We start from the raw sequence: 24,458 nt of genomic DNA, 5'->3' as shown, positions 1-24,458 counted from the left end.
GTTGCTAAATAGCTCCATATAATTTTAAAAGACATCTGCACACTGAAGGTCATTTTCTTTCGATTCTGGCATAGATTCTGTGCCTTTATGCAAATAACTTTGTTTTTTGAGTCTTCAATCAAGTAGCAGCATAATCGGTTGATAATCGTCCACCTTACTCTTAGAATTACTCTACAGGACAGCCAACAATGGAAATTACCTTGAAACAGTTGTGCAAACTACGGATAATTGTGTTCTTTCCCAAATCAATTATTTACTAATTTGGAAATTATTACCTTTGCTTTCTTAAAGGATGAAGCTCGTGCAGTGGCTAATTCGGACAATTTTCTATGTAGATGCAGGCAATTAATGGCAATAAAATTGGGAAATAATTAATGTGAATAATTTAGAGAATTACAGTTTTTCTTAGCTTTCTATATACTGCTGCAGTTTACATATTATAACCCTTCCATAAGTCCATTAATAACTTAATTACTCTAGGTCTTACAGCTTTATAAAGGTCCTTTCTTTGAAGGAATTTAGGTACTCTGTTTGAAGTTGGCCCCACTCTCCTGCCTAATTGCTGCCAGTGGCCTGTTTTCTACAAAGATGGGCATGTTCCCACGTCCCCCAAGGCTCTCCCTTCATCACAGTGCAGAAGAGTCAGTTGTAGGCCGATTATTCAGTATGCCTGCTGCAGCGCTTTTCTGAGCGCCCCCCTTACTCTAGGTGGCACACAGGGCCTCCCAGAGACCAGGTGAACCAGAATTTGCTCTACGTCCTCTAAACCATGATACCGTTGGCCTCTCAGTTTCCTTCATGTTCACACACAGGTATGAATGCCCAAAAGTAGCTCAGCTTTTTGTTGTTGTTTAACCTCTTTGCACAAGTGAGCTCTTTTTATATGACTCACCTACAGTTGTATTTGCAGGCTTGGGGGACCATGTAGATCATCCAGTCAGATGCAGTGTTAGTTGCTTTGAACCCCCAGACTAATCCAGGTGTACAAATGGCTCTCTCAGGTACCTTTTCTTTTTCTTTTTCTTTTTTTTTTTTTTGTTTTTTTTCTTTCTCATGGTTTATTTTTTTTATATTTAAAAATTTCCATCTCCTTCCCTCCTCCTCCCCCTCCCTCTGCTCCTCCTCCCCCTTCCCGCCCCTCCTTCTCCCCCTTCCCTCCACCCATACCTCCCCTCCCTCCCTCTCAAGGCCAAGGAGCCATCAGGGTTCCCCACTCTATGCTAAGTCCAAGGTCCTCCCAACTCCCCCCAGGTCCAGGGAGGTGATCGACCAAGCTGAGAAGGCTCCCACAGAGCCCGTCCATGCAGAAGAATCAGAGCCCAGCGCCAATGTCCTTTGCTTCTCAGTCAGCCCCCGCTGTTGGCCACATTCAGAGAGACGGGTTTGGTCGCATGATCCATCAGTCCCATTCCAACTGGAGTTGGTGATCTCCCTTTAGTTCTGTCCCGCCGTCTCCATGAGTGAACGCACCCCTCACGTTCCTGACTTTCTCCCTCATGTTCTCACTCCTTCTGCTCCTCATCAGGACCTTGGGAGCTCAGTCCAGTGCTCCAATGTGGGGCTCAGTCACCTTCCCCATCTGTCGCCAGCTGGAGGTTCCCTCCCGGTCCTGACTTTCTTTCTCATGTTCTCACTCCTTCTGCTCCTCATCAGGACCTTGGGAGCTCAGTCCGGTGCTCCAATGTGGGGCTCTGTCATTTTCTTCATATATCGTCAGGTGGAGGTTCTATGGTGATATGCAAGAAATTCATCAGTATGGTTCAGGCTCCCTCTCCTCAGCTGCCCAAGGAACTAACTGGGTGCGTCTCCCTGGAAACCTGGGAACCCCTCTAGGGTCAAGTCTCTTGACAACCCTCAGGTAGCTCCTTAAATTAAGATATATGCTTCCCTGCTCCCATATCCACCCTTCCTATATCCCGAGCATCCCATTCCTCCGAGCTCCCCCCATTCTCCCCTTCACATTTTTCTCTCCCCATCTTCCCTTGGCCCAGTCTCGCCCAACCCTCAAGTTCCCAATTTTGCCTGGCGATCGTGTCTACTCCCAATATCCAGGAGGATTACTATATCTTTTTTTGGGAGTTCACCTTCTTATTATCTTCTCAAGGATCCCAAATTTATAGGCTCAATGTCCTTTAATTATGGCTAGAAACCGATTATGAGTGAGTACATCCCATGTTCATCTTTTTGGGTCTGGGTTACCTCACTCAGAATAGTGTTTTCTATTTCCATCCATTTGCCTGCAAAATTCAAGATGTCATTGTTTTTTACCGCTGAGTAGTATTCTAGCATGTATATATTCCACAGTTTCTTCATCCATTCTTCCACTGAAGGGCATCTAGGTTGTTTCCAGGATCTGGCTATTACAAATAATGCTGCTATGAACATAGATGAGCATATGCTTTTGTTGTATGATTGGGCATCTCTTGGGTAGATTCCCAATAGTGGAATTGCTGGGTCGTGGGGTAGGTTGATCCCGAATTTCCTGAGAAACTCAGGTACCTTTTCTAAATTTCTTATAAGCATTTTAGTTCTTTAACAAATAATTTCTCATCACTCATCCAAGAGTATTTTAATTGTAAGTTTGACAGTATAGTTAAAGAAAAAAATCAGGAAATAACAGGCACAAATTGACAGGCTCTAGTTTTTAAACAATATATTCCATTGACAAAATGTGCTGTGGGGCCCAACAAGAGTGTGGAATTACAGTGGCCTTATCCCAATCCTATTTTTGAATTTAAGATATCCTTCATCTACAGCCTTTGGGAAATCGCTGTCTTTGACCAAGTGTCAGAACACATATACTCTGGGCTTCCCCTTTCCTCTGTGAATTTTGATAAAGTGTTGGTTTAATTTGGTATCAGACTGGGTGCTCCTGGAGCTAATGGAGAATGAGGAAGTATGTTCAGAATGCAGGGAGTGTAGGGCAGTTTCAAATGCACACTAAACCCATGCAGTTATGCCTGAGGATCTGAAATGAAGTTCATCCACCCCTCAGCCCAAGGGCCCATGTAATTGCATTTTGACTTGTGTAATAAAGGTCTCTGCTCTTCCACTGTTAAATGCACAGCTCATCTCTTCATGGTTTCTAAATCAATCTTTTTACTTTTGTGACCAAAACCAATATAAATATATTGTGTGAACTTCTGAAAGAAAACAAACCAAAAGAAGTATTCCCTACACCACAGGAGCCATGTGACCATAGCCAAAACCTAATAGCGGAAGTGGATGTGATCATGGGGGTGAACAACCGGATAATTTCTTTGAGTGAGAATTGATTTTTTTTGTTATTTCCTCAACAATGTATATTTTAAGTGGTCTAATCACTTAAAGGCATTTAGTACTGATTATGAATTTAGGCTAGGCATACTTCTTTAATACCAGCATTCAGCTGAGGCAGGTAGATGTCTTTGCCTTGGTGGCTAGCCTGATTTACATAGCAAGTAAAAACCTGCTCAAACAAACAAAAACCATTGGAAGCTTTAAACAGCAATCAGCTAGTAGGTGCTGTTTTCACTTCCATCATTATGTATGCTTTTCTTATTTATTGTTTATGGTGTGTGCATGTAGTTGTACCTGTGTGTGTGTGTGTGTGTGTGTGTGTGTGTGTGTGTGTGTGCATGTGCACATGTGTGTTCAGTGTTCAGGCCCAAGGTTGATATAGAAAAGCCCTGTCTCAAAAAAAAAAAGTTTATGTTTTGGAGCTCACTCTGTAGACCCCAGGCTGCCTGCCTCTGCCTCCTAAGTGCTGGGACTATGTTTGGTGCATCACAGTTCTGTGTGGAACTGAAAGGAATTGCACTACTAAAGAGAATCTAAAAGCTTGGACAATCCTTACCGCATAGGATGGGTTGACTCTGGGATTTATTCCACCTGCAACCTAAATTGTTAATAAATATGTGCATATTACTTGAGTCTTTGTAAGTATCTCACTTCTGCATACAGTCATTCCAGAAATTGTTGCATGTTTCTTCCCTCCTAGAGCTATTAACAAAATAGGATGGTTCTTACCAATACGGCAATTTGGGGCAACAAAATAGCATATGCAGGGAAATATAATGGCAGTCAGCACATGTCTAATGCAAACTAAATGGCCTAAGTATCATTTAATTTAGGAGTGCTTAGAGATTGAAAGTGTGTGGAAGAGATCTTATTTACTTTAATTTTCTGCATGTATCTGTGTGTGATGCATGCTTATGTATGGTCACATATGCAGGTGCATGAAGAATGCATGTGTGCATGTGAGGATTCAAGGTTGACGTCAGGAATCTTCCTTGAGAACTCCCTGTCTTGTTCACTGAGTCAGAATCTCTCTGTTGAAACAGAATCTGCTGATCCCTAGGCTAATTACCTCCCTCCTCACCAGGGGGAACCCCTTGTTTCTGTCTCCCTGGTGTTGGAAGTATGGGCAAACTGACCCTACCTGGCATTTATGTGGATGCTGGGGATCTGAATTCTGACCCTTATGCTTGTCCAGAAAGTGATTAATCTACTGAGCCATCTCCCAGACTCCCAAAGAGGTGGTTCCTAAGGTGTTATTGTTTTAATTAAAATAATACTTCAATATTTGATACAGTCATATAAATCTTATACTCATGAGTAATATGTATCTGCTCTATGCAATATATATCTTTTAAAAAAAAACTAATGAGATGATTCAGTGATTAAAAGTACCTGCTGCCAAAGCATAAATGACCTGAATTCAATCCTTATGACCCATGTGGTATAAGGAGAAACTGACCTCTGACCACACCCATGCTGTGGCACACATGTAGGGACACAAACACACACAGACACACTCTAAAATATATCTGCTGGAATAAACTTAAAATTAAATTTGCAAAGACAACTGCAGGCTCACTGAGTTTTTTTCAAACAGGTGGGGCTCTCTGTCGGGGGCAAGTTTATTTATCTTTTTGTGTGGGGGGTGGAGGCACAGGTAGTTTTCTGACTGCCTCTTGCATACTAAAGAAACCAGAAATTTGATTTGCTGATAGAAATAAAGAAGTATTGAGGTATTTGTTGCAAATTTGTGTCTTGAAAGAACATGTGACAGCACTGAACATTTTAAGGGTGGAAGAATTTGAACAAAGAAATACATCCGACCTATCAGACATTCCAAGGGAGAAATGAACGTATAGAAAAAGGGGGCAGATTTAACCAAGACTGAGAAATGTCCTGACATACCAACTGATTGACTTTGGGAGGAAAGAGAAAGGTTAAGGGTGACTCATGTGTTCTCACTAGTCAGGTGGGAAAATGGCATTCTTTGGCATGAAGATACAAGAACACACTTGGGACATAGTGAACAAAGGTGGTGATATGCTTTAAAAGACGTTACAACATGCCAGTGACGATGATGATATGAAGACATTGCATATATACATGTATGTATGCATAGATACATACCCGCCCTATGATCTAGACCTAGTTTGAAATTGTACAGATCAATAATTCAGTTGCTGGAATCACTGTTTGCAACAGTGTTTAAACTGTGTTTAGTTGTGTTATCTTGGAATACTAAGGCTATTTCCTAATGTAAGAAGATGAAAAAAAACACTATATCTTAGAGTTGTGAAGGAGTTAGTATAGTATGGTGAGAGTTTCATGGACATTATCAGGGATTGCAGTTTGTCTTCCTTGGATTTCAGTTTTTCATGTATAAGCTTCAGAGAGGGGAGCTGAGAACATCATCTGGGTCCTGTCTCTCCATGCATGTTTCCATCTTAATGTGAATTATTCTCTCTTTACAAGTGTGAAAACACACTTTTGTTTAATTGTGTTAATCATTTCTAGGAACTTGCCACACCAGACTCAGATTCCCCAACAGCAGACTACAGGTGAGTACAAAAATGTTGATGTGATGTTTATGAATGAAGCTAGTATATTAAAAGATAATCTTAGTACTATATAATTGAGGACAGTTTTATCTTCATCAAGGAAGGCAAAACAGTTGTATCATTCTCTAATTAGACTGAGAACCTCAGAATAGTAGCTTAGATTATTGCATAAATTGGCATCAGGGTTACAAAGGATAAATGAACTCAGAGTGTAGCATCCATGGAGGTCCTGTCTAATTTAGAAAGACTGAGTTGAAGTCCCTTTCTAAAAGGGATTGGGGATACTCCCTATTCTCCTTGGTATAAAAGGATTTTTAGCTTGGATGGGTCCAGGATTTGTCTCAATAACTAAGCAGGTGGAAGCTGAATTACAAAGGGAAGCCATTGTGACTAGTCACTGAGCCTTCAAATGATCAATAAAAAATGGCCTGGTTTTAAAGCCCTTTTAAAAGGCCGTTAGAACATGCCAGTGACAATAAGATGGTGGACAGTTCTTCCTGAGGCTGCTATGTTTCCCCCAAACTTGCTTTCTTTAAGTTTATGTCTTTCAAGTATCCCTAAAAAATTTCCACAGCCAATTATTTCATTCATCCCTAGCTCTAATTGCCAGGCAACCAATAATGCCTTTGTTCCTCTTTTGGAAACGCTAGAGAAGTTCTAAGAGTGTAAGTTGAGTGTGGAATTCTGAGTATGAATAGTGGCTTTGTGGTAGGAGAGCCATTAAGTGAGTCTCTCAAAAATGTCAGCCACATGCAGAAATGTGTTGGATGTTTTCATTCAGAATTATCTTCTTTATTACTGCTTTCGGGAATTTAAGGAGATTTTCGTTTGACAACTTTTCAAAGATTTGAGGCAAGTATAATAAAGTTTTTTTTATCAGATTTTAATTATGAGATGATGTTTATCAGAATTGTTCCTACAGTTTTGATTGCTTGTTTTAATTAAATGCTAATGTGGTCAAGCAGATTGTTCAATATATTGATGGGTGGTGCTATTCCGTAAATATTCAGGAGACTGATGAAAAAAACAAGCTTAGTTATAAGTACATGTCACGGAAAGAGGAAAGTTTTCAAATTCTTTATCTCTACTAATGCCATGCCTATATTTTTAAAGAGGAAAAAATTGAAAGGAACATGACTGTAACAAAAATGATACAGCCTCTTCCTTTCTAACCACCACCAAGGTCTATCTCTCCTGAGATGTCTGTTTTCTGACTCTTTCTTATTTGAAGCAGGCAATAAGTAGAAGTCAGATATTTTCTAGGAAAATCCTAATTCTATGTTGAAACTTGTAAAAATCTAGATTTTTATCCATGTGCATAGGAGAGCATAGACATCTGAATAGGTGCTGTTGGGATGGTGTCAGTAGTTCATGGTACTTACTGTCCTCAATACTGGGGTGCTTTCTCTGCCCTGATAGAAGGAGCACTCAGAGCTGAGTCCACGTGATAAGAAAAGGATTCCCCTTGGATGGCTTTAGGCTTCTCAACTTCATTTTCAAAATTATTTTTCGAAGAAGGTTTAGGGGGCAGGCACTTTTGTTGAGGTCAAAAGAATTTCATCCTTCTTGTTATGCCTGTCCTTTCACCCTCCTGTTTCCTTCTTCCTTTTTTTCTGCTCCTGTTATTGACTAGAGGGCACTGTCCCACCTTGTTATTGTTTTCTCAGTGAGCCTCCAAAGGGTCTGAGTGTCAGGGAGAGAGACCACCCTAGCATTTTTAGAACTATGAGACACTGTTGTTTCAGCCTCTCATACATTTAAAACTAAGTGGAGCAAGGCCTCCTGGGAAGGGAGCTAAGGGACAGTTATATCCTATATTCTACTCATTTACATTAAAATGTTGGTTTTTTTTTTTGGCTCCCGACTTATTCTGTTCCATCTGCAAATACATGGCTTTGGGGCAATTGTGTATTTTCATGAGTACAGTTGAGCTGCTCTGTTCCCTCACTCCGCTCATCCGAGCATGGTGTGGAGGGGCAGATCTCTGCCTGATTATTATGAAGCAGTGACAGGCTTTTTCTGTATGGAAGAGAGGCGTTCGGGTCATCTCCTGGAGAGCGAGTCATTTTGTTTGTAGCCCCTAAGTGGACTTTCCCAACAGAAAGTAGGTCTGCAGCTTGTTTCCTGCAGCCAGTTGCTTTCTGTTAAATTTTCATCAGAAGGTTAGCAAATGAGTTAGCTGGTGACACAGGTGCTGGGCTAGAGCACCGGTTAGGATAATAGGGCAGGGAAGGACAGACAATAGTGCTACCTTTTGGACTGGGTCCAAGACAGTAGGCTTCATTGTTCTTTCTGGGTCTTCCAAAACATGTGGTGTTTTTAAAGCCACCTTTAAAAGGTACAGTCATACACCCCGCAGTCAACCTCATTCTGCTTGTTTATTGAGGGAGAAATTTTTAGACTATAACTTTTGATAAAATAAAACATTGCAACCTGGTTCAGGAAAAAGTTGCTAATTCAGAATTAATCCCTTCCTTCCTTACTTACTTTATTCCTTCCTTCCTTCAAAACCAAACACAAAAAAATAATGAATATAATTATTTTAAATTAAGATGATAGAAAAATCCTCTTTGCAACCTAGGTTTTCAGATATGCATGTATGGTGTGTATGTGTGTGTGTGTCCTATATACAACAAGAAAGTAGACGTCTGCTGGGGGCAAGGAAGGGGGCGAGTGGTGTGAAGAGGACCCCAAGGACGAAAAGGAGAGTACAAAAAAAAGGTGATAAGGAGCCAAATAGGAGCAACGTACAAGAGATACATATGTGGGGGTATAAAAAAAGTACCATTTTTTACATTAGCTACAAATTTTGGTAATGATATAATATAAACACTGTACTCATTTTAAAAGAGAAACTTTCTTGTAATAATTTCTTATGTTCAAAATCTAGATATACCATATCCTGCATAATTCATGCTCATATTGTCCTCTTGATTACAGGTAAATGGTATCCCTGAAGAAAGAAAACTGACCGAAGCAATGAGTTTATAGTCAGCAACACAGCATTGCGTCTCATTTCCTTTCGCTCCCAATAATGCATGAGCTTTTCTGACATCAGTTATGCATGTTGACTGTATTAAGTATATACCAAATACTACAACATATCTTTTATTTACTAATGTATTTTTTTGTACTTAAAGCATTTTTGAAAATTTATAAGACATCAGTGACTTTATATTTGTTACAATAAAAAGTGATCTTTAAAATAAATATTAATGAAGTCTAATGTGCAGCGAAATTTTCTTCAGAAAAGTATTTGATTGCTTCCTGTGTGGTAGAAATCTATTAGTTGCTAGGAGCAGGACCATTCAATGGAATTTTTATTAAGTGCTTCTTATGACTTTATAAATTGTGTTCCAAGTGAACAGCCCATTTAAATAAGGCGTCAACTCCTGTGAACTGTACAGCCAGTAGTATGTGGGGTGGCCTGGGGTGTATACTTGGCCTTATAACTGGATGTTTGCAAGCCTAGGGCTGCTCCACACAGAGAGAACAGTTGCTAAGGCTGTAAATTAGCCCTGTCATGTCCACTATGGGAATTTCATGTTCCAGGTTTGGCATTTTCCTCATCTAATTCTGTTCTGTTTCGTGACTCCAACACTGTTGGTCAATCAGCTACTGAACTGTTCAGTTAATCTATTCTTACAGAAGACTTAGAAATTTAACTTTAGTAACTGAGCTAAGTCCTGGTAAAGATAAGGTGTAATATTTTCCAAAAATCCCTTTTTTCTTTGGACCATTAATTTCCAGATCTTGCATCTTTGGGTATTAAGACAGCTGCTGTGGTCTATAGGATTAGCATCTAGTGGACATATATTATTTAATCTGACAACCAGACATAACTTTCTTTGGAAAAAACATACCTGCTCATGTGGGGAAGCTCTTCTACATGATAAATCTTCCACATTGACTCTACCTTGCTCCCAGGGACGATCTGGGAATGAACATCTGATCCCACTGACTCATAATATTTTGCTCCCCCGAATGCAGTAACTGGTCATGTGACACAAGTCAGGAAGAACCCTCTCAGATTTGGGGAGATCTATTTTTTAAGGTGACTTAGCTGAGAAGCCAGGAGCCAAGAACCAATATATGGCTGTAGTCTCAGACGCTACAGCTTTCCCTAGGGATGGACTGGCTGTAAAATGGTTTGTTTCCCTATCCTGGGCCAGTTTCTGGGTTACCTTGTAACCAGTCAGATGTCACACAAATGATATGTAAATACCATTTCAAAATCCAAAGCATTTCCCCCTCTTTGTTGCCTAAGACGAATTATCGCCACACAGAGTGACTACTCCAGCGGGTCTTTGGATCACCTTTCTGTTCTCAGCTCTTCTAGGACTGAGGATATTATATGGGCACGTGTTGGCTTTATTTTTTTTAATTGGATACAATGTCTTCCAGTGTAGCTGGCCTGGATGTCACAATCCCCTTCCCTCATCTACCAAGGACCAGAATTGCAAGGATGCAGTAATATACCAGGCTATTTTATTTCTTTTTTATTTATTTATTAAAAATTTCCACTTCCTGTCCTCCTCCCATTTCCTTCCCACTCCCCCCTCCATCTCCAGACCTAAGAGAAATCAGGGTGCCCTGCCCTGTGGGAAGTCCAAGGCCCTCCCCCCTCCATCCAGGTCTAGGAAGGTGTGCATCCAAACACATTAGGCTCCCACAAAGCCAGTACATGCAGTAGAATCAAAACCCAGTGCCATTGTCATTGATTTCTCAGTCAGCCCTCATTGTCAGCACGTTCAGAGAATCTGGCTTGACCACATGCTCCATCAGTCCTAGTCCAGCTGGTCCTGGTGAGCTCCGATTAGATTAGCCCCACTCTCTCAGTGGGTGGACGCACCCCTCGCAGTCCTGACTTCCTTGCTCATGTTCTCCCTCCTTCTGCTCTTCATCTGGACCTTGGGAGCTCAGTCCAGTGCCAGAACCTGGAAACAACCTAGGTACCTCTCAATAGAAGAATGGATAAAGGTACATATACACTTTAGAGTTCTACTCAGCAGTAAAAAACAATGACATCTTGAATTTTGCATGCAAATGGATGGAAATAGAAAACACTTTACTGAGTGAAATAACCCAGACACAAAAAGATGAATATGGTATGTACTCACTCATAAGTGGATTCTAGCCTTAAACAAATGACATTGAACCTATAATTCGTGATCCTAGAGAAGCTAAATAAGAAGGTGAATGCAAAGAAAAACATATATTTATCCTCCTGAATATTGGAAGTAGACAAGATCATCGGGCAAAAGTTGGGAGCACGGGGGTGGGGGTGGGGGCGGGAGGGGAGATGGAGAGAGAGAGGGGAGGATAGGGGAGGGTTTAGGGGAATGGGATGGTTGAGATGGAGAAAGGGTGGGTAGGGGAGCAGGGAAGAAGATAATTAAGGGAGCCATTTTAGGATTGGCAAGAGACTTGGCTCTAGAGGGGTTTCCAGGTGTCCAAGGAGATGTCCCCAGCTAGGTCCTTGGGCAGCAGAGGAGAGGGTGCCAGAAATGTCCAGATCCTATTGTCATACTCATGAATATCTTGCATATCACCATAGAACCTTCACCTGGGATTGGATGGAGAAAATGACAGAGACCCACATTGGAGCACTGGGCTGAGCTCCCAAGGTCCAGATGAAGAGCTATTTTATTTCTTAAAGATAGACCTCTTCTAAAACAACCAGAGCATTGCCTCTTGCTGTTCCTTGGGAGTGTGTTCAGCTGGAGATTGTGTTAGGCTTACATCCCAATGGAAGAATGACTGTCAAGGCTCCAGAGGGTGGGGCTGTGGCACAGAGCCTGGCATAAACTGCTAGTCCTGCTGCTGAAATCAAAGTCTTCTGCTCAATAAGTGAGAAAGAGTAGGATAAGGTTGAATCACCAGAGAATTGTGCATTGGGAGTCAGAACAATTACTCATCTGTAAAAAATTATGGAGGGATTTGGAAAATTCAGCTGGAGATAACGCTGATCTTTGCAGTGATCATTGTCCAAAGTCTTACACACTGTTGACAGGCTTAATCCCTAGAAAGCCACCTGAAAAGCAGTCTTCCCTCTGATGTAAAACTTAGAGAGAAGTCCAAAGGTTTCCTTTTAGTTGCTAATACCCTAGTGATGCTTATTTTGAGTGTGTGTGTGTGTGTGTGTGTGTGTGTGTGTGTGTGTGTGTGTTTTAAATAGGCATTCTGCCACACATTGAAGATTCCTATGTGTCCTTGTGAGGAAATGATTGCATGGTGTCTTTGGAGTTCCAAAATATAAACTTAAAATAACTTTTCAGTTGGCTACAATAAGGCCTGTCCTAAAACTGTAGTGTTCTGCAGTTGTGGAGATTCAATTAAAGTTGGATTTAGGGTTCAGCTGTCCCCAGACAGTAAGTGTCTTCTGTCCTCACAAGTATAGCCACCAACAGAAGAGATGAATTGCCTTTCACGAAGGCTTGTGATGTGTCAGTGGTTGTGAGATTTCCCACAATTCCACAAATCCCATGTCTATAAAACAGCTCCCTAAAATTGACTAGAGGAGCATGACCCTTGAAAACACTGAGCCTCCTATCACTGTTTCCCACCAAACTTCTATTTTTGTTTCTGAGCCCATCACCTATTTTGGACACCAGAAGCATCGTAATTAGTGAAATTGGACCATGAGCAACAGGGAATTATTAGCAATGGCTAGTGGTACCACATGCATTAAGAAAACTAGGCACTACAAAACAGTTCTGTTAGAATGTTCATTAAAATTTTGACATGTGCAAGTCAGCCCTAATGATAGTGGAGAATCCCAGGCAAGCATGTTAAGTCTGAGGTTGGACTAAGATAATAATTACAAAGTAGCATCTAAACCAATGCCTGTAAGTACAGCTATAGCAAGTAGAAGCCGTGTGACCCTGCGGATCCACAGTCCATGAGTTAAAGTCCCAAGTTTCAGGTTTGACTCTCCCAGTGGAGATGGTGAATGACAATATCTTAAAAAACAAAACGAAACTAAACTGAGAAGGATGTGCATGTAAAAGTTTCCATGGAACACACTTACCAGATGCTTATTTTTTTTAATGGCCAATAATTTAATCTGAGTCAGTCAATGTTCAAAGGATACAGTGGTGACGCCAAATAGACACTAGTACCCCCATGGTGTTTACATTCTGCTGGGAAGACAGATACTAATCAAGTGCTCACATACATAAAAGGCAGAGTGCAATCATGAGGACGACTGTGTGTGAAAGTATCTGAGTCTGAACCATGCTTATCTCAGAGAGGCCTCAACTGCTCAGCAAGGAAAAAGCTGCTCGCATGAAGGAGATCATGGTGACATCTAAAGGCCTGTAGAGCCTCATATTGAGGAGAAGCGAGAAAGGATCTGAAGCATACAGATGTTCATACTACCAGCAAAAGGCATACCAGTGAGCACTGAGTTCTCTCGGAGCCCCCAGTGCTGCCAGAATGGAGAACAAGTAAGGGTTGGTGAGGTGTCGAGCAGACCCAGGAGGTCCCTAGAACTAAGTTGTATGTGAATTTAAAGCAAAAAAGTAAAACCTGAAAAAATTTTAAGACTTAAAAGTGATGTCTTATTTTTCATAGTTTTCCTATGCAAGTAATCTGGCAGTAGTGTAGTGAGCAGTGGGCAGAGTGGGTGTGGCTAGAACGGTTAGGTCTATTAGACATACAATTGGAGAAATAATAGCTTTGACTATGAGAGGGGGTGGAGGATTCAAGGGCTACTTAGGAAGTAAAGGGCAGCAGCTGTATTTTGGAAAATGTGCTCTGGAACAGGAAGGGGCCTGTTCTGAGACATGATGCCAGGCAGCAAGCAGGGCCGAGAAAATAAATATGAGTTCTGATTTATGCATTTGAATTTAAGGTTCTTTTGAGAGAACTAAGAACAGCAGGGAAGTGGATATTTGAATTTAAAGTTTAGAAAAGAGATGAGGACCTGCGCTGTGAATGGCGAGCGATGGTTGAGGCAGTCATTGAAACAGTGGGAGTCCATGAAAACCCCATTCTCTGTGTGAACATTTCCCAGGTGTTATTCAGCCTAAGAGTGTTATTTCTCCAAGAGAATAGGATACACGCAGTTGGTGGACGCTTTCAAAACGGTAATAACAGAGTACCGGCAAAGGGCCTGTTAAAGGAAAACTAATTATTTCTGGTCAAGAGGATGAAATCTCTGGCCTGGGTAGAGGCTTAATAGTCCAAGCTATCCAAAACATTAAAAAGTGAACCCAGTTGGGCCTGTCAGTCACCTAAGGATCACTCCCAGGAAAGCTGGCTCTCCTTAAGTCATGCTGAAGAGATCAGCGAAATAATGATCCCTCTCCCATTCCCACCCCCGGAACAGTCTTCCCGAGCCACTTTCATAGGTTTGGCTGGGTCCTTCCACCTTTTTGAGTCCTCACTCCTAAAGGCCTTTTTGTTCTCCTTGTTTGTTCTATTTCTTTCTGGTGATGGCCAGAACTTAAGGGTGTTTTTTTTCGGGGGGGGGGGGGATTTTCTTAACCTTCCTCTAGAGCTCTCCTCCCCATCTTGTGGCTGTCTGTCCCTCACTGAGCTCCATGCTGGCTTAGCTCTAGCAGAGTGGCTTTTCACCTTCACTTCTCACTCTCCTCCTCTGGACAGCTGCTGAGCTTCACAGCTTGCCTGCCCTGGGGCAGCTTTTAAACTTGGTTTTGTCTTCTTTGAATAAATTTAAGCTTTGCTTGATTTTCAAAGTCTTCCAGCCTCTTGATTCTTAATCAGTGGAGAAAACTAACCCATCCCTGCACCCCTAGATAATATGAGTAATACTATTTTACACCATAAACCATGCAGAGATGGATTAAGAGAAATAATATTTGTTGCTGGTACTTGTTCCAATGGGCTTGCTTGCTTGCTTCCTTCCTTCCTTTCTTTTCACTGGAGCATATGGGTTGCTTCTTTCTTTTGGCTGTTTTGAATGTGAACCACCATTTTCCACATGCCCGATCAAGATGCAAATGTATCATGTTTGTTAACATTGAACAGGTAAAATAGGTGTTTCTCTGCCTTCTGCACAGCAAAACAGTGAAGGTACTGTGGTTTGTATGTGAAAAATGTCTGCCTGAGACTAAACGAGAAGAGATCCGGTAACAGTGAACTTAAAGGCATACAGTACAATAGCTGGTCTTAGCCTTCAAAACTGTCAGGCTTGCAAAGTCCAAGACTGAGGAACTTCAGGTCGCTGAAGACAGTGGGGAAGAGTCACGGTAACATGTGACCTCCACATGAATTCTGGATCAGAAAAGGCGCCTAATTGGGCCAATTTGTAGAATAAAAATAAGGTCAACCCATCAGATAATAGAATTCTATCAAAACTACATCCCTGGTGTGGGTTCTGAAACACAGGTCATGTAAGAGAGTATTTTTTCTTAAGGATTTACACTAAAGGATTTAGAAGCAAAGTGTACACGTCTACAACCTATTCTCACAAGCGAAGCTAAACCACAGGCGAACGAATGCGTGTGCAGAAAGGAGAAAGCCAGTGTGGTAACACAACAGAGTTTGAAGTCTGAGTATATCTGAATTGTTTTCCATATTTAAAGTTTTTGCAACCCTGAAATTATCTCAGAGATAAATTCTTTAAAATGTTTGTGGCTGGCAACATGACTCAGCAAGTAAGAGCACCTGCTCTCAGGCATGAAGACCTGAGTTGGATTTCTGGCTCCCACATAATAGAAGGAGAGAACCATTTGCTGAAAGGTATTCTCTGACCTCCACATGCACACTGTAGCACACTCATACACATGCACACTGTAGCACACTCATATACACACGCACACTGTGGCACACTCATACACACGCATACTGTGGCACACTCACACATGTACACAGTGGCATGCTCACACATATGCTGTGGCACACTCACACACGCACAGTGCAGCACACACACGCATACTGTGGCATACTCACACATGTACACTGTAGCACACTCACACACACGCACACTGAGGCACACACACTGTGATACATATACACACACATACTGTGGCACACTCATATATGCACATGTGGTACACTCACACACATGCACACTGTGGCACACTCATACACGCATGCACACTGTGGCACACTCATACATGTACACTGGGGCACGGTCACACACATGCACACTGTAGCACACTCACACACATACTGTGGAACACTCACACACTGTGGTGCGCACACACGCATACTGTGACACACTCACACATGTACACTGTGGCATGCTCACACATGCATACTGTGGCACACACACACTGTGGCGCACACACACGCATACTGTGGCATATTCATACACACATGCACACTGTGGCACACTCATACATGTATACTGTGGCACACTCATATACATGCACACTGGCACACTCACACACGCAGGCACAGTGTGCCACACTCATACACACATAAAACAAAGTCATTTTTAAAAGTAATAAAATAACATTGCAACCAAAATACAAATTCTGAGAGAAAGAGCAAGAAGTTAATGCAAAGGCAGTCAATCAACTGTTTTCATGCTGAGGATGCTAAAGGAATAGACATGTGTGCCATTGAGAAACAGTTTGAGCATAGACTTGCTCGAAATTTTTGATAAACTGCAAAATGTGAATGTGTGGAAAGGAGACCTGAAGATAACTTCCAGAATCATGACCTTAGGTTGGGAATGCATTTTTTTGCCTCTTTACTGTGTTGGTGAAGGCATGAAGGATAAATGTAAGATTATTTCTGAAGATTTTTTTTTATCTCTTGTCACAAATGACAACTCTTTCTAGGGAAAAGAACTTGTCACATGTGCCAATTTGGAAGTTTTCAATGCCATCTGCCAAATTTTTGTCAGTGTCCTGAAACAAGTTTTATGGGCTACAAGAGATGGTCAAACATTAGCTAGCTGTGATAGTGCCTAGGTCAGACAGAGCACAGCGTGCAAAGGTTCCACCATGGATAAAGATAGTGAAATCCAGGGGTCTTGTTCAGGTGAATGTGTAACACCGAGTGTCTTCTGCAGACCTCAAGAGCGATAAACACATTAGAGAAGTAAATAAGGGTTATTACCCAATTTGTCTCTAGTAATCATTCATTATTATGATCTCTGAAAATTATGGAAATCAGAAATGAATTAAAGTTGCTTCCCCTTTTTTGTGTGTTGAGAAATCTAAATGTTGAGAACAAGAACTTACAGCCCATTGTGGCCATTAAGAGAGAAGAATTCTTCGCTTATTGTGTATGCAGTTCCTACTGAGACATACCAACACACACCAGTGCCTTATCTTGAGAGACGATAGTCATGGATTATACTCTGTAAGAGCTTTCCCAACAAGAAATCAAATCCATCATGTCCACTCGTTGCATCAAAATGACTCACTAGCTTGATGAGTCTGCTTTGTGAGAAACTCCAAGTGCTTAAAATTTCAAATGAAACGGGGTGGGGTATCCTTCAAACAGATTATACTTTGTAGTTCATTTCTTCATGGGTACACAGTTATCTGCTGCAACAATTCTGATGTGTACAAAGCCACTCTGAAACTTTAGTGCATTTAAATAACTTTCTAAGGTCTTTGTGAGCCACTTTTTTAGGTTATATCTACTAGGAAGCTCCTCTGATGTTAGCTGGATTTCTGCTCATGCCTTGTGTTGGTTAACTACTGAATACAGTGGCAGATAAAGACTGATCTTAGCTGAGATGCTGGGGACACTGAAATTCTTCCTTCTCTGGATTAGGCTGTAAGAATTCATTTTCATAGAAAGGCAGAAATGGGAGTAGCTAAAATGTACAGAATATACATACAAATCACTCTTTGTGACACATTTGCGAGTATCAGACCAAGCAAGTCAATTAGCTGAGCCCTAAATCTGAGTGAGTAAAGTATTGAAGACCTTAGGGCAAAGTGTAAATATATGAAAGTTATTGAATGAAACCAGTGATACAGTCACTTTACCAGACTATACATTGATCTTAAGTATTCCATTCTTCCCACATGTAAATACACAAAGCTCCCGACAAGACCCCCCAAACTCTTTCATAAGCATGGCAACAGTCTTTGACAATAGAATCTCATACTCTACACTAGGTTAAGATATGTCTCCTTGGCTGTGTCTCTCTTTGAAGAAACACATTAAATCTGTGACTATTCTGCCCTCCCTCACAACCTAAGATAAAGTGAAGAGAAAGGGACAAGATTTGACAAGATTTAACTTTGGTTAGACAGCAGAGACATGGAGAACATACAGGCTGACCATGATTATAAATACCTATGTAATCTATTTATTGTTGAATTCTAACTAGCGACATCCTTAAAAGTTGAGATTTCTACTGAAGATCAGATCTAAGAAATGTAAGCCTTCTCTGTCATTTTCTTCATAATTATTCCAACTTGGAAAAAAAAGACCTATCAATTCAAAGTGTGTCTGACAAAACTACCTATTAAACAATGCAGAGAAATTAAGACAGTTCCAGAAAAATAAAAGCTGAGGAAATTTAAATATCATTAGACCTGGCTGATGAGATACTACAGAGTCTTTCAGGTGAAGACACAACAGGAACCTTACCCCTGTAAGGTTATCTTCAATGAGGGTGACTCCCTGAGTTAATATGAAAGCCAGTTCTTTTGTGATGGGTAAACATGAAATCCAGGGCTTTGTAAGTTTGACTTGTAGGCAAAGATTTAAAAGATAAATCACTAATCCATACTATGGAGAACACTACCAGGTTCTTTACTCATTGCTGTGACAAAAAAGTCCAGTAGGAAAGGCAGGTTAACTGGTGCTAAGGAAATCCCCAGGAATCCACAAGGATGACCCCAGCTAAGATTCCTAGCTATAGTGGAGAGGGTGCCTGAACTAGCCATCTCCTGTACTCAGATTGGTGACCACCCTAATTGTCTTCATAGAGCCCACATCCAGTCACTGATGGAAGCAGATGCAGAGATCCACAGCCAAGCACTGGGCTGAGCTCCCGAGTCCATTTGAAGAGAGGGAGAGGGGATCACATGAACAAGGGGACAGGACTATGATGGGGAAAACCACAGAGAAAGCCAACCCGAGCTAGTGGGAGCTCACAGACCCTGGACTGACACATGGGAAACCTGGATGGGATTGAACTAGGCCCTATGAATGTGTGTGACAGTTATGTGGCTTGATATGTTTGGGAAGTATATCCCTGGTAATGGGACCAGGATTTATCCAGGGTGCATGAACTGGCTTTTTGGACCCCATTCCTTGTGGTGGAGTAACTTCCATAGCCTAATTTAGGAGAGAGAGGCTTAGTCCTACTTCAGCTTGGTATCCCAAGTTGTTGACTCCCCATGAGAAGCCTTATCCCCTCTAAGGAATGGATGGGGGTGGCATGGGGGGAATGGGGAAGCAGAGAACGGGAAGGAGGGGGAACTGGAGTTGGAATATAAGATGAAAAAAATTAAGTTAAATAAATTTTTTTAAAAAGAAGGCAGGTTAATTCCAGCCCAAGGTTTGAGTATAGAGTTCATGGTGGTAGGGAAGTGTTTCCAGCAGTGCATGGTTGTTTCTCTGTGTGTAGAAGATACACAACACAAAAGGAAGGACCAAAAACTGTTCACTGAAAAAAAATCAACTAAACGCAAAAAGCAAGAATGAGGAAATGAGAAAGCAAAAATCTTTAGCATGTTTACCACAGTTGACAAATGGCAGAGTGAGGCTTATCCTACCAGAAATTACTTTTAAGGTAAATGGGTTAAAAAATAATATAGTCAGAGGACAGATGTGCTTGTTTTTTAAAACATTCTTATGTGCCCCAGGCTGGTCTGAACACGTTCTGTAGGCAAGAGTGGCCTAATCTTCTGATCCCCTACGGCACTCACCCAGGGCTAGGGTTACAGCTGCGCACCACACACCTGCTTTATTTAGTGCTTAAAATCAAACCCAGGGCTTGATATGCTAGGCAAGCAATCTACCAACTAAGCTATCCTCAGTTCTGGCAGGTCGATGTTTTAAAATGATTCAGATATAGTTAAAAATCCAATTTCATATCTCAATACACTGTAGGTAATCATCTGATTTTCTTAAAAATAACGAGGCTTGTTATGACATTTGCTGAGTTTCTATAATGAACTTTGATCGCACCCCTCACACACATTATCTTTGCTGACTCTACACTCTGGCCCCCTTTCTCTTAGCTACAGGCTTTTGGAAAGGGTCAGAAGCCATTGGGTGGTGAAAGAAAGCCCCTATCAAATGCTGTTAGGAAGATAAGATAACCACAGCCGGACAACGTGGCTAAAGGCTGGTGTGGTGCAATCCCACCTGTGGGTCCAGGCACCTGGAAGGCTGAGGCAGGGGGGTCATTAGTGTGAGGGCATCCTGGGTATTGAGCAAGACTTTGTCACAAAAAAACAAAATGTGAAAAGGACAGGAATTTAGTTCAGAGGTAATGCTCTTGTTTACCATCTGTGAGGACCTTCAAAACTGAAAAAGGAGGTCAGGGCTGGGGGAAGAGGCAAGAGAATAAAATTGTATTCTGTACCCATATTTGAAAAATTTCAGATTAATGGATAAAGAAAATGTTTTATGTGCATATGGAGGAGTTTTGTTCAGTAATAAAGAACAAAGTCATGTCCTTTGCAAGAATGGAGGAGGTAAATGAAGATTATCACAAAGTAGCTTAGACTCAGAAAGACAAACATTACGTGTTTTTCTTATTTGTAGATCCTGGGTTTTATACCGATGCTTTAAATAACACATGCGTATAGCACGTGAAACTGGAAATGAGTCTGGAAGACTGAGAGGGAGAGGCCAGAGAGAAGAGTAGAGCACGGACGTGGTCGAAGGACATGATCCATCTGAGTGGAGATGATGCCAATAAAATTATATTACAATGACAATTCAAAATGTATCAAAGGCTTCAACCCAAAACTACAAACTCAGGAATATAGAAAAACATTATCTTTGTTAAGATTCCCATATCAAAACCACTAACAAGGAAACGAAAAAAAAGTCTGAAGAATGGGAAAATATTTGCCACTCTTTTATCTGATGAGAGATGTGCACTTTGTGCAAAGAAGTTCTTCAGTTCTACAACAACAGACCCCCTTACCCAGTTCAGAATGAACAACCTGGCCACACACCTCTCCAAAGCGGACACACAAATGACCAGAAAGCACGTGAACAGATGTAAATCCAATTAAATATAATAAGGCCCACAATTCAACATATGAATTAACATAGTTTAAGATGAAGTGATCGTCGTCACTGTAGCTGGAAAGCAACTGTGATCTCCACTCTGTTTTCATCAAGTAGGGCCCAGTGCTTTAAAGGAGAACCCAGACGGGTGTGCTTTGAGAGGGCACAGCAGAGGTGTTCTGACCCGAGCTGACTACACAGGAGCCATCAAGACAAGACAGCAAAAGTAATATGACAATCTGACCCTGCAAAGGCAGCAGGAGTGGAAAATTAATGCTAATAAGAGAGTGCAGAAAAAAATATAAACATCCAAGAGAACCAACTAAACAATTACAAATGAGTAAAAAAAAAACCCAGTTACTTTAAAACTGACTAGTACAATGGTATAGAGATTTAATATAATGATAACTTATATTTTATATAATGAATATATAATTCCTAGTTAGAAGATATGGTAAAAAAAAAAAAGTCCTCACTTAAAATAGCAGCCCAAACTAAACCAACCATAAACCAACAACAGCAACAAAAACATCTAGTAATGAGTTGGCCTGGAAAAATTTTATGTAAGTAGAAATTTCAAAATGCCAGTTGACTATCACAAAAGAGGGCTGCATAAATGAAAAGGCTTCTCATCTCTTTGAACTAAACAAACAAAGCACGCCATTTATCCAACATTAGCAAAAGTGGTGTGCTTTGGATATATTTGTATATGCATGCATATGTATACACACACACATGACTAGGGTATTTTTGGAAGTAGACAAACTAAATTTGAATTTAATTTGGAAAAAACAAGCATAAAAATTGTTAGTAAGCCTCTCATTTTTTAAAAAAAGAAAAATGGAGATGGATTTTTCAGCAGTAACAAACATTTTATAGTACATTGTGAGACAAAGGAAGTGGAGCCTGTGTAATTGGAAGTGTGGAAGCTCCAGCACAAAGGTAACTGGCACAGTGTGACTACACTGCTTTATATACACACAGTGCTCTAGGCACCTATGAGAACTATGTAAGTGTATGAAGGGTATAAGAAGCAATGAGAAGTCACTTATGAAAAAGATGGACTATTTAAAAATTGGTTCTGGAAACAGAGTGGTCATCTGAAACAAAATTAGGCTGGATTCCGAGCACACATTGCCCAGGTCTCAATAAATGACTCTCAGTTTTCCTTTATTAGCTTCCTTTGTTAAAGAAGAATGGGAAATCCTATTTATTCAAAAATATTCAAATGGAAACGTCATAAGATGGCAGATTGACACAACCTATTCTTTGAAAATATTTTTTCTTGCAGAACAAAACAATAAACAAAAGACAGACTGAGAAAAAGTATATTTTAGATCACTGATAATGAGCTAATATCCCAATTCTATTAAGAGTTGAAGAAAAAACAATAGATAAACAAGTAATTAGGTCTAGATGCCTGTACATACCACACGGAAATTTATATACTGAAATTGACTGTGTCTCAGAGACAGCAGTCTTCCTTCTGTATCTTTACACGGTGGAAGGGGCCAGGCATGTCTCTCTTGTGAGGCTATATGCCCTTATCACTCCACAAAGTCTCTATTTTCTTATACCAATATTTTGCACAGTAAATTTCTTGCTTATGAACCACTTTGTCTATAGCCTTTTGGCTATAGCAGCCTCAAGGACTAAGACAGGGAGCAAGCAATAGATGCAAATTGTTTCTCTCACATGGAGAGAAATATTAATGCCCCTTTTTGTTTTGTTTTTTGAGACGGGGTTTCTCTGTTTAACAGTCCTTACTGTCCTGGAACTATCTCTTGTATACCAGGCAGGCCTTGCACTCACAGAGATCCACCTACCTCTGCCTCTTGAGTGCTGGGATTCAAGGAGTGTGCCACCAACGCCTGGTATATTAATGACTTTTAAATCTACAATAGAGTATGAAATGATAATGCCAGTCTGTTGAGGGAAAGCTACGGTGCCAGGAGAGGCCAATGATGCATTGTTGTATTTCCCAGGGCCCCTAAGGAGGGCAAACTCCCAAAATAAAATTAAAAATGCATAGTCCCTAAGACTCAGTATTTACACGTCTGATAATTTCTCTTAAACCAAAGCACTTAAGTGGAAAATTAAATGCATGCAAAACTACTTGTACAGTACTGTTTTTTTAAAAATATTTTGTTAGAATTGACAGTATTAATAAATAAAGATGTTGATGGTATGTCACCCTGTCACCCAGGCCAATCACTTACATCCATACTATGCAATGATAGAAAATGACGCAGAGTCAAAGTACTCACCTCTCCATTGTAAGGACTTGAGCTCAGTCCCAAGAACCGAAACAAAGTTTGAATAGTGATACATAGTTATAAACGATAGTGAGGTAGAAGGCAGACAGGCAGATTCTTCTAGACAACTGGCCAGCTAGTCCTGCCTAAGAGATGAAGTTCCAGGCCACTGAATGATCTCGTCTCAAAGAGTAAGGTAGACGGCACCTGAGAGTGATTCTTTGACTCTCTCTCTCTCTCTGTCTCTCTCTCTTTCTCTCTCTGTCTCTGTCTTTCTGTATCTGTCTCTGTCTCTGTCTCTCTCTCACACACACACATACACACACACTCACAATGGAAAGACAGCATATTGATAGAGATAGATACTAAGGAAAATTTTTAGGTGAGAAAAAGTTCAAAACTCTAGTATGTTACAAATTAAAAATAGCAGTTTTCTTGTGGCATATGAAGCAAATTTACAAGAACACAAAGAACTGGTAGATGGGATCTGTGGAGCTGGAATGTGGATGTCATCAGAACTACGCAGGTGAGAAATGAAACTGCACGACTTCTCCTTTGCACTTCTTGTTTTCTGAACCGTCAAAACCTGCTCCTGAGCAGAAAAAACACGCAATGAAAGGCTTTGTCCTTGAAAGAAGAGGACGGAGGCCAGGGCTGGCTCAAGCATGCATTCCATCTCTGCTGACTTCATGTGGCTCCTCTGGGGTTTTAAAGATGACCCGAATGCCGAGACTGGGGAAGGGCGCCAGTCCTCGGGTACCTTCTTTTGGATTTCACCATCTGACTCCACTGATATTTTCAATGCTAGATTCTTGCCAGAAATGAAGCATGCACTTTTTTCATGTATGAAAGGATGAGCATCACTGCAATTGAAATTTTTGTTCCCTAATATGTCTGCTCATACTCATAGCTCTGCTCAGATAATACAGGAACTGTGAGACAAGGAAGACAACCCCTGGCATTGGACGACTCAGGGACGTAGAAAAGAACTAAAAATGAGATGATTACTACATATGAGAAAAATAAACCACATTACTGAGTAATAGAAATAAGCAAATTAAGATGACAGAAGCAGTAAGTCTTTATCCGAATAAATGTGAAAGTGTAAAATATCCTCTGGCCAGTATCTGCCATATGACTGCCTTGTTTGGTTCACTGGGATCGCAAAGTTAGGCATGAACTGAGGATTATCGGGATGCAGGGTGACAGGAAATTGTTCTCTACATATTAA

General features: G+C 40.9%; 1 protein-coding gene across 8 annotated transcripts in view; it reads left to right on the top strand.

Annotated features, from left to right (window-relative positions):
* Window positions 1–9,063, top strand: part of Sgce (sarcoglycan epsilon) — an 83,474-nt gene extending 74,411 nt beyond the window's left edge. For all 8 annotated transcript variants that reach the window (XM_038319541.1, XM_038319542.1, XM_038319539.1 and 5 more), the window contains 2 exons: window positions 5,794–5,837; window positions 8,778–9,063. In XM_038319541.1, the coding sequence (XP_038175469.1) occupies window positions 5,794–5,837; window positions 8,778–8,794 (61 nt within the window). In that variant the 3' untranslated portion in view covers window positions 8,795–9,063. The remainder of the gene's footprint in view (window positions 1–5,793; window positions 5,838–8,777) is intronic.
* The last annotated feature ends 15,395 nt before the right edge of the window (window positions 9,064–24,458 follow it).

The sequence above is a fragment of the Arvicola amphibius genome, chromosome 2 (genome assembly GCF_903992535.2).
Source record: "Arvicola amphibius chromosome 2, mArvAmp1.2, whole genome shotgun sequence".
NCBI lineage: Eukaryota > Metazoa > Chordata > Mammalia > Rodentia > Cricetidae > Arvicola > Arvicola amphibius.
The sequence above is the reverse complement of the archived record's forward strand: the minus strand, read 5'-3'. Positions and strand labels throughout refer to the sequence as shown.